The sequence below is a fragment of the Pyrus communis genome, chromosome 7, assembly GCF_963583255.1.
Source record: "Pyrus communis chromosome 7, drPyrComm1.1, whole genome shotgun sequence".
In the NCBI taxonomy this organism is placed as follows: Eukaryota; Viridiplantae; Streptophyta; class Magnoliopsida; order Rosales; family Rosaceae; genus Pyrus; species Pyrus communis.
Window position 1 is genome coordinate 6,487,260 of NC_084809.1, and position 10,583 is coordinate 6,497,842.

General features: G+C 36.7%; 1 protein-coding gene and 1 pseudogene across 1 annotated transcript; both read right to left on the reverse strand.

Moving 5' to 3' along the window:
• Positions 1-469: 469 nt before the first annotated feature.
• On the reverse strand, positions 470-2,287 carry LOC137740433 (AAA-ATPase At2g46620-like; annotated as a pseudogene).
• A 767-nt stretch (positions 2,288-3,054) lies between these two features.
• On the reverse strand, positions 3,055-6,496 carry LOC137739981 (GDSL esterase/lipase At2g04570-like). The gene is made up of 3 exons (XM_068479750.1): positions 6,062-6,496; positions 3,991-4,480; positions 3,055-3,369 (listed from the first exon to the last, which is right to left on the reverse strand). The coding sequence occupies exons 1-3, from the start codon at positions 6,425-6,427 to the stop codon at positions 3,176-3,178; spliced, it is 1,050 nt and encodes a 349-aa protein (XP_068335851.1). The 5' UTR covers positions 6,428-6,496; the 3' UTR covers positions 3,055-3,175.
• Positions 6,497-10,583: the final 4,087 nt, after the last annotated feature.

The window sequence follows — 10,583 nt, forward strand, 5'->3', positions numbered from 1 at the left end:
TCCCTTAAAAAATATAACAAATAATATGTAAATGAAAACCATTAGGTACCGTTTGGTACGTGGGACGAGACGGAACAGAGTGGGATAAGGCGTTCTGTTCCACGTTTGGTGCGCCTAAAACGAATGGAACGAGCTGTTCCACGGGACAAGTTTTGGGTGAATTTTCGTTCCACCTCAACCCCCTGGAACGACTCGTTTCACATCTGTGGAACACAAAATTATAACCTCTCTGTCTCTTTCTTCTTCCTCCTTGTTTCCATCTGAGGGCATCTTTGCTCCCGCTCCATTCCGTTCCGTCCCATCCCGTCTGCATACCAAACAATACCTTAAAGTCTGCAAATTCATATGGAAACGGCAGATGTATCCAAATTCAAAAGAATTTGACGACAAATTAAAAAAATATGATGAACAAATTCAAATGACCTACACACAAATTATTCTTCTACCTTTTCAATGGAAACAGAATCTTCTACCTCTTATGTAAAAGCGTCATCTTCCACCTGTTCAATGAAAAAGTCATCTTCTAAGTCCATTGATATTTTTTTTTTACTTTCTTTGAATGAAAGGAGATGAAAATATAAGTTAGGGTTTTAACGTAGACAAATCGTCTCCCATGCCCAACCTTTTAAAAAAGAAAAAAAATAAGCAAAATAAGATAATTAATGTCCTTATCAGTCTTTTTGTAAATGAACAAATTTGTAATTAAAAAAATCATTAAAAGATAGATGAGAAGACATTGGGGTGAAAAAAAAAAACCCCAGAACCCCATTCGCCTTCCCCACCCGACAGCCCTCCACTTGCGGGAAGAGCTTGTGCTCCTTCACCCCGAGATAACTCGTCGCCAGATTTTTGAATGCTCCGAAATCACAGAGTGGAAAGTGGATGTGGACGTCGATCCGACCCGGTCGAAGAAAGGCCGGGTTGATGTGGTCTTTCGAATTCATCGTGAACACTATGAGTCTCTCCTCGTCGTAACACGAATTCAGCAACCCGTCCATGAAATTCGATATACCCAAAAACTCAGACCCGCGGGTTTCTCAGCGATATATCGGTTCAAGTCCTCGATCACAATGACCGATTTTGTTGTCGTCTACAACAGCAGAATCTTCAGCTCCGAGTTGTCTTTGACACGCGAGAGATCCATATCGTACACGTCGTACCCGAGAAAATTCACCATAACGGCCACGAAACTTGACTTTCCGGTGCTCGACGACCCGTATAGCAGAAAGCTCCATTTCCAGACTCGACCCAGTCGGTGATAGTACTGCTTCGTCTTGAGAAATGGCTCCAAATCGGATTTGACTTTCGATTTAAGGTCGAACTCTATTAATATGGTCTCCAAGGTCGACGGGTGAATGAAGGGGACTGGCTTCCACGCTCTGTCGGGCGCGTCGACGTTCATGTAAAGCTTCAACTCCCGTTTCCTCTGCTCGAGCTCGTCGGCAACGACGTGGATGTGTTGTAAATAAGGCCGCAGAATCCGCCGCTTATCAGCTTTCCGAACCTTCAACACTAAGTTCTTACTCCCATCGGCGCCGCTGCCTTCTGTTTACCATATGACCTTGGCGCCGAGGAAATCGTCCTAAATAGTCTGATTGGGGTCAAGCTGGATGACAATTTCATTGGGTTTTTTCCCGGTGTCGAGGTTGGTGAAGTCTGATTCTTCAATGGAGGTGAGCGAGTTGAGATAGTCGGTGACTCGTCCATAGAGCTGATTCTCCTGCATGCTGTCGTTGAATTCAGGGACTTTGAATTTAGGGATGGAGGGGTGTCGGGTGGGGAACACGAAGGGGTTCTGGTTTTTTTTATTTTTATTTTTATTTTTTTTTAATTTAAATTTAAATTTATTTTTGTAATTTAATTATTTATTTTAATATTTTAAATTTGGGCGGAAATTTTTTTTTTGAAATTTTAATTTTCATGTGGACCCCTTAATGACACGTGGTATTCCGTCATTGTTCATATGGGTGCCACGTCATCAGTTAATGGGAGATTTAATAGCTAAACTAACAGATGTATGAGACTATCCCAAAATTAACACTTTAGGTGTGACTCTAGGACAAAAAAAATTTCACGTACTAAATGTTAAAAATCACAAAACTTGAGAGTAGTAAACTGAGATTTATCCCCATATATATATATATATATATATATATATGTTCGTTTAATTGTTACACATAGATCAACAACTAGTCACTTTCATTGAAATGTAGTTAAAGGAATAACTAGTCACCTTGATAGTGTAATAATCTACGAGATTTGAACCATGATTCGTATGTAATGCCATCGCATCCATGCATAGGCCCTACGTTTGACAAAGTGTAATAATCCAGGACGTAATTGCTAACAACAACGTCGACTTTTTGTAACCTCACCATTATCTTTGAATCATGGAAAGTAAGATTTGATTATGTTTCTTGTAATTTAGACATTGAAACTTAATGTCATGTTGTAACAATCTTAATTAATATGAAAGTTGCTTCTATTACGTAACAACATAGTTAATGTCATAACAATATTATTCTATCATTTCACCAGTATTAAGCGTACGTTGATAGTGTAGTAATCCACGGCGCGATAACTAATGTTGTTACAATAGTATAACAATGTCGACATTTGTAACCACACATCATCCTTGAACCTTGAAAGTAAAGTTTGACAAGTATGATATAATATAACTTTATGTTTCTTGTAATTTAGACTTTGAAATTTAATATCACGTTGTAACAGTCTTAACATGAAAGTTGCACATTATTATGTAACAACGAGTATTGTTAATGTAATACAAAATATCATTTCATAATTTTACTATTATTATGTAACGTGACATTGGACAATAAACCAATAATTATAATGTAATCTTACATTTCTTGTAATTAAGACTTAACTTCATGTTAAAATTAACATGGCGCCTTACGAATCCATATCCTACAATACTGTAAGTAAACAATAAGATTGATATATTAAGGACCAAGATATAATTTAATAAATACATCAATACGCGTGTACCAAGTAACTGCATGTGTGACGATCACATAAAGTTACTCACCAAAGTTGTTGGGGTTCAACAATTTTTTGGATTTATTAAACATGCTAAACCGAGTGTTTTGTAGAACATATATATGATCACTAATTAAGCATATAAGGTGTACAGTGCTCTTGAATTTAAAGAGAATTAAAGAAACTGGGCTAATACATTTTTCACCACATAATCAGAGATTATATGGTTTGCTTTCTCGGTTGGATGAAAAGAATCCCAGAATATGTATTTGCTTGCATCCGTACAGGTGAACGGGTTGTTTCGATTGCATGCGTAGCCCATTTCAAACATCCCAGTAGCACAGCAAGCCACCGCTGTCACCTCGAGTCCTGTCAATCACGAAGCAAATTTAATAACCAAAGATGGTCATTCATTCTTATAGATAAATTATAATTTATCTCTACTAATTAATAAAACACTTATTGTGAATCAAAATTTTATAAAATTACCAGTTTAACCATTTAATTAAAACAGAACATGAATAAGAAATATGGAGCATAAATATAATTTCATACAAACAAATTTTTTTTTTCAAAGCCTCACCTACATGTAATCCTAACATATCTCTAATTAAAAAATAAACATATAATCCTAACATATCTCTAATTAAAAAATAAAAAAACTTCTCACTCCACATTCTTTACCACTCTCTTCCTCCCTCATTCTATTTCAAAAACAAAAATAAAAAAAAATTTCACACATTTTATGTGTGCCCATATGCTAGTTATATTTACAATTATTTATACATGTCGAATTGTAAAAATAAAAATACATAAAAATTAACTATCACATGATATCCACCACCCAAAGAATGTAATTAATATGTGACAACTTAAATGCTAAAGTGGGAAAAATGGGGCTCTAAAGTTTTGGTCTAGTGGTTGGGTGAAATTCATATTATTGATGTTTCTTGTAAGCAGAGCACACTTCATAAGTCACTAATCACTTACCATACGAAGAAGGCCTTCTTATCATCTGCATGAAAATATCGTACGGGTTTGAAAAAACCAATTTGATCCCAGTAAGCTCTTTGTTAAGGCTTGTAGTCAAGGTCTTCAACTTGCCATTGAACTCCAATGCCACATTGTTGTAACTTGAAATGCAGTCATTTCCACCCATCACATTGGTGGTTCTCTCCAATGGCAAGCACCCCATCGGAGGTAGGCCTCCTAAGGATATTTTCCGAGCTCCGATACCGTAGAGTTGTTTGATGAAATTTCCTGCAATTCCAATGAGAAAATCTTGGTAGTGTTCGATAGAGTATTGATTCGACCGGCCGGGGTATGAGTAGTAGTTTTCAAGGAAATCATTGGTTCCTAAGCTTGTCATGTGCAAAGCTTCATGGATTGTTTCCTTTGTTTTGTTTCCTCCTAGATGAAGTCTCAGTTTGCTCTGGTATTCCTTGTAGTACTGCACTTGCTTCCATAGTGGTATCACAGACTGCGAACAGGGGTAGGGGGTGCAAAACCATTAGCATGTTGAATTACAAGGACTACAATGATGAATTCAGATTTTGAAATAATTTTGTCTGAAAATATGAAATTTTTTGCTCGAATAAAACCCATTGACTAGACTTCACATAAACTAGACTCCACATAAGCAAATTCATTAATTATGTTTGACTTTACCCGTTTAAAGTTTTTTGGATGCCTAAAACACGCTTATTGTACACAATTAATTCTATGCAAATTGCAAGGGGGATCAATGATTTTACAAAAATAATATTTTGCATATAAATTAGGGATTTGTTGGTTAGTTTGGCTCTCGAATTCCAATTTACCATCACAACGTGTCCATATTATACATAGGTAAATTATTGTACTTTAAAATATATAAAAAAAATTTGTTGTCAAAGTAAAAATATATAAATAAAAGGAGATAAAATTGCAGGTAAATTATTTTAGGACAAAGTAAAGAAAAAGAACCAACCATAGGTAAGTTATTTACATATATAGTCTAGATATTTGATTCACATAAAAAATGTAGGTAAATCACGTACATAATTTACCTACTATTATTGAAATTTACCTACTAGCATAATTTACCTACTAATATATTAATTTACCTACCTGCATAATTTACCTACTATTATATTAAAGGAAAAATGCCAACAAAACATGAGAATATTATTTGCATATATCACAGGTAAATTGCCAAAAGAAATATGAGAATATTTTGTTTATATATTGTAGGTAAATTACAGACTATAGGGCGATATTATTTATATAGGTAAAGTAGGGACGTTTAACTATTATATATAAGGAGAATAATTTACACCGAATGATAATGTAGTCATGATTTAAAGTAATGAACTAGATTGTTGTAGAAATTAAAAATAAATAAATAGAAAAAAAAACGTCTGGATGATTAATCAGATTTTAAAACCCTTGATTGAAGCTAATTTTCAAGTGTGGGTTGTGGCAAAAATTGTAAATAATTTGATTTAGTAAGTTACTTATATTCTTATGCGGCAGTTTATTTAACTTTTGGGTTTTTGTTGGATGTTGAATTATATGTGGGTTTATGTTTAGAAATCATGATTTTTCAAGACCAATATCTAATGAACCCTAATTTTTTTTTAACATCATAGATATTTTGCCTCGTTAGTAGCTTGTTGATAGACATTGATTGACTGGCATCGGGTACCATTAATTTTTTGTTGCTATTAATTACCAAATAAGTAGAGTATTGACTAATACCTATAATGTAATAACATATTGTAGATTGACACTCAATACCAAACAATTTTTTACGAAGTAGACAGAACTACTTTAATTTTGTATTAGACAATCAATAGAAGAGATTTTTGGATGTCACCAGTTGTATACAACCATATGTTTATCTCTGTTGTTAGTGACGAATCACATATATGATTAGTAATGTGACGAGAGTAATAGACACATTATGGTAGCCAATGGTGATAAAAGGACAAATTTTGCAGAAAATATTCTCTATATGTTTAGAGGATGAACAAATAAATAACTATACGAGGAATCTTTATGCTAAATATATAGTACGTACTAGAACATCTGAAGTTGCAGTGTCGTAGCCAGTGCCAGCAGAAGCAAAGGTGACTCCAGTTGCAAAATCTGATATGTTATAAGTAGGATCCAAGTAGGCAGGTACGAATGGTTTGAGTCCAAAAGCTTCGGAGATGAAGTCTGTGGGAACTCTGCCATTAGAGAATCTCCCAGTAGGCTTGCCACTGGCGAAGTCACGGCCATAAGGCTGAAAGTTGCTCCTGGCAATTGTGGGAATCTGGTTGTTGTTCCCAGCATCGACCGATGAGTCTCCGAACACAATGATTGCTGGAACTTTGGCACCAATTCTGGTGACCAGAAGTAGGCATTGAATTAGAAGAAGCCATGAAATGTGCATGTATGCCATGATCAGCTGCTTTGCCTGTTAAGAATTACATGGAGTGAGGAGGGGAGCTTCTCGCGTATAAATAACCTTGTTTGGAACAGAAATATAAGTTCGAAATTATAGGCGTCGGAGTGGAGAAGTTGTTGGGAGTTTAAATTTTTCGCTAGTACTACACTCTGATTGGTCTGCAAGGAGATATCTAATTTTCTAAACTGGAAAAAAAAAAAAATCTTTGTTTTACAAGAGATATGGATGTACCATTAATTGAACCACTGCTCACGCACTGTCCTACATAATCTAAAATGTCAAATTGGTTCTAGAATATATTTAAAGCAATATATATTTCTGCAGAGTGCTGATACAACCAATTAATTCAAACAGCAAAGGCAGGAGCCACCTATATTTTTTATTATATTTGTTGTAGACGACCAAACTTCTAGTACAATGTATGTTTAGACGGATGTTAATTTGATAACCATATCATTTTTAGTTTTTAACTTTCATTTTTGGTGTTAGAGATATGGAGAGAAAAAGGATGGATGAAGAACGTTGGTGGGAGGGGAGGTGAAGAAATAAAGATGAGTGAATGAAAATAAATTCCTGAAATTGAAAACAACTTAAAACAGTTTTTGTTTTCAAGTTTGGGAACTAATAATTGTGCATAATTAGATTTTTAGACTGCCAATAATAATTTCTTTAAGTTTTCATTTTGTGTACCTTTCCTCCCACATTCCTTCCTCAACTCTTATTCATCTCTCATTTCTCCCATATTTCAAACACAAAATGTAAAAGCTAAAAATTATAAATAAAAATATTTCAGTTTGATGAGGTTCGCGTCCAAAAAGAACATTTCTCAAGATTTTCCCCTTATTAACTTTCTCAGGTGTGTGAAAATGTTCAGCAAGAGGGGAAACTACTCTATCCCAAGGCAGGTCGTATTACAAGTCTCTTTGAGTGCTTACAAAGGGGTCTTAGTCTCTTTTTCGATTTTTATAGATCGTCTACAAAAAAGAATTGCCGACAGCAAAATTCGAACCTAGACCTTATCTAACGAAGGGAACCCTTATTAATTTTCTTGTTTCAATAACGTGATATTTGTACCATATACATTTACGAGTCGTCTTGCAAGCAACGTATGCACAGAGGGACCTCATTGTTGTACCAATAAATGTTGCGACGATTAATGTCGTCGCTTCTTTTTTCCTTCACGAGGTTAGACTTTGGGTGTAAAGATACGTTGAATGACATCTACCAAATGCAATTAACCATGCAAACGCGTAAACCATGTAAGTACGAAGAAAGTTCTCTCAATAGGCGCCGAGTTTTCAAAATATCAAGTTTTCGCACATTATCATGGCAGGCAGGCATGTACCAAAAGATCATATGAATATTTCGAGTAAGAAATCATTAGTGATGTGAGAATGTGAGGGCGAAATTCCACACACTAAATTGTGCAAGGACTTATAAGAGATTTTGTTAATTGGTTTCATAGTAGAGTTTCAACTTCCTTAATGTATCAAAGCAAATTATCCCACGTTTGAAGCCAACGGTCACACGTGCTTCCCATCACCCACAATGATGGAAAGAAGAACTTTGCATGAACTTATAAGTAAGTTAGGCTACTTCCAATTGCCAATTAAATGATGAAGCCTCAACTTTTTTTCATGTCATTCACTTTAACGATTACGCTGGCCTTCACAACTACTACACCAAAAAAACAGCCAAATGCGGGGGGGGGGGGGGGGGGGGGGGGGGGAGGAGAGAGAGAGAGAGAGTTGGAGATTAGAACCATGTGGTCGCTACCTCCCATGAAAGTGACTAGTTCCAGTCTAGGGTTTAGTTCTCTGAAGCTTTCCCAACAGAAATGGAGGTGCTAAGCTTGACTATTAAATACATCATTTATGTGTCCTTCAAAGCGATAAACTTATCATTATTAGGGTTTAGTTTTGGCCATACATATTTGATGTGCAGTGTTGTATAAGTGCTTTTGCCTGAGCTTCATCTGTGAGATATGTTAATTACGTTAGTTTATACAGAAGATTTGGACAGTTATCGTTATCAATTAATCCTCATATATCTCTACTAATTAATAAAACACTCATTGTCAACCAAAATCTTATGAAATTACCAGTTTAACTGTGACATCCCACATCGCCCAGGGGAGTGATCCTTATATGTATATTTCCATCTCTACCTAGCACGTGGCATTTTGGGAGCTCACTGGCTTCAAGTTCCATGGGAACTCCGAAGTTAAGCGAGTAGCGTGCGAGAGCATTCCCAAGATGGGTGACCTATCGAGAAGTTCTCGTGTGAGTTTCCAGAAACAAAACCGTGAGGGCGTAGTCGGGGCCCAAAGCAGACAATATCGTGTTACAGTGGTGGAGCGGGCCGGGATGTGAAAATTTGGTATCAGAGCCTAACCCTAGTCGTGGTGTACCGATGAGGACGTCGGGCCCCTAAGGGGGGTGGATTGTGACATCCCACATCGCTCAGGGGAGTGATCCTTATAAGTATATTCCCATCCCTACCTAGCACGAGGCCTTTTGGGAGCTCACTGGCTTCGAGTTCCATGGGAACTCCAAAGTTAAGTGAGTAGCGCGCGAGAGCATTCCCAGGATGGGTGACCCATTGGGAAGTTCTCGTGTAAGTTCCCAAAAACAAAACTGTGAGGGCGTGGTTGGGGCCCAAAGCGGACAATATCATGCTACGGCGGTGGAGTCGGGCCCAGGAAGTGGTCCCGCCTAGGCCGGGATGTGACAATTTAGTATCAGAGCCTAACCCTGACCGTGGTGTGCCGACGAGGACGTCGGGCCCCTAATGGGGGTGGATTGTGACATCCCACATCGCCCAGGGGAGTGATCCTTATATGTATATTCCCATCTCTACCTAGCATGAGGCTTTTTGGGAGCTCACTAGCTTCGGGTTCCATGGGAACTCCGAAGTTAAGCGAGTAGCGCGCGAGAGCATTCCTAGGATGGGTGACCTATTGAGAAGTTCTCGTGTGAGTTCCCAGAAACAAAACCGTGAAGGCATAGTCGGGGCCTAAAGCGGACAATATCGTGCTATGGTGGTGGAGCGGGCCCAGGAAGTGGTCCGCCTCAGGCCAAGATGTGACATTGACCCTCTAATTAAAATAGAACATGAATAAGAAATATGGGGCAGAAATGTAATTTCACATAACCAAATTTTGTTTTTTTTTTCTTCAAAGCCTCACCTACATGTAATCTTAACATATCTCTAATTAAAAAAAATACAAAAAAAAAAAAAAAATTCCCACTCCCATATTCTCTATTATTCTCTTCCTCTCTCCTTCTATTTCAAAAAAAAAAAAAAAAAAAAAAATTCTCACACACAAAGTGTATGCCCATATGCTAGTATCATATTATGAAAACGATAATGGATCACCCAAAGATATTCTTTGATCTCAATCCTTTTATGCAACTATCAAAGACCAACAAATCTGGCAGCTTAATATTTTCACAACATTAATTAGTCTGTGGATCAATGCTAAAAAATATCCCAAAATTCTACTGGAAAAAAATTAAAATAAAATCAAACTAATTAATAATCATAATAGTCGGTTACGCATTAAGTAGGATTGGGTTTGTTAGAAAGAATGAGAATATGAGAAGGGTAGTATGGTACTTTTGTAGTAGTTAGTTTCTCTACATAAACAAACCTTGTAAGGCATTTTCCATTGTCTTCTTTTCTCTCTCTAAAGAAACTTAATAAAACAGTATTCTCTCTAATCTCTCTCTCTCTCTAAATCTGCTTCAGCAATGCTTTCATTCTTCTCTGTTAATATGGTATCATTGCTTGCATTGGTTAATCACCGATTCCGATCTTGAGTTGCTCCGCTGTTCGCTGTTTCGTTAGTGGTTCGATTTGGGTGTTGAGGATTTGTTGTGCGACTGATGAAGGAGGTGTTAGAGATTTCCAGTCGAAAAAAGATTGTGAGGATACTTCTGATTTCTGCTGGAGTTTCAGGTCAATTGCTGATTCGTTGCTATTGTTTGAAGGACAATCATGAGTAGTTCAACTTTTAAAATTGATGAAATATTGGGTATGCTTACAATCAAACTGAAAGATGATAATTTTACCAAATGGGCGTTTCAATTTCAATCTATTTTGCGGGGGTATAAATTGTTTAGGCATTTCAATAGCACAATTGTGTGTC

Excerpts from the sequence above, each read along its gene's own strand:
- LOC137739981 (XM_068479750.1), bottom strand. The coding sequence starts at position 6,427 with ATGGCATACATGCACATTTCATGGCTTCTTCTAATTCAATGCCTACTT. Across the intron at positions 4,481-6,061 it reads CTGCAACTTCAGATGTTCTA|TCTGTGATACCACTATGGAA; the intron begins GTACGTACTATA and ends CCCTGTTCGCAG. Across the intron at positions 3,370-3,990 it reads AAGAAGGCCTTCTTCGTATG|GACTCGAGGTGACAGCGGTG; the intron begins GTAAGTGATTAG and ends CGTGATTGACAG.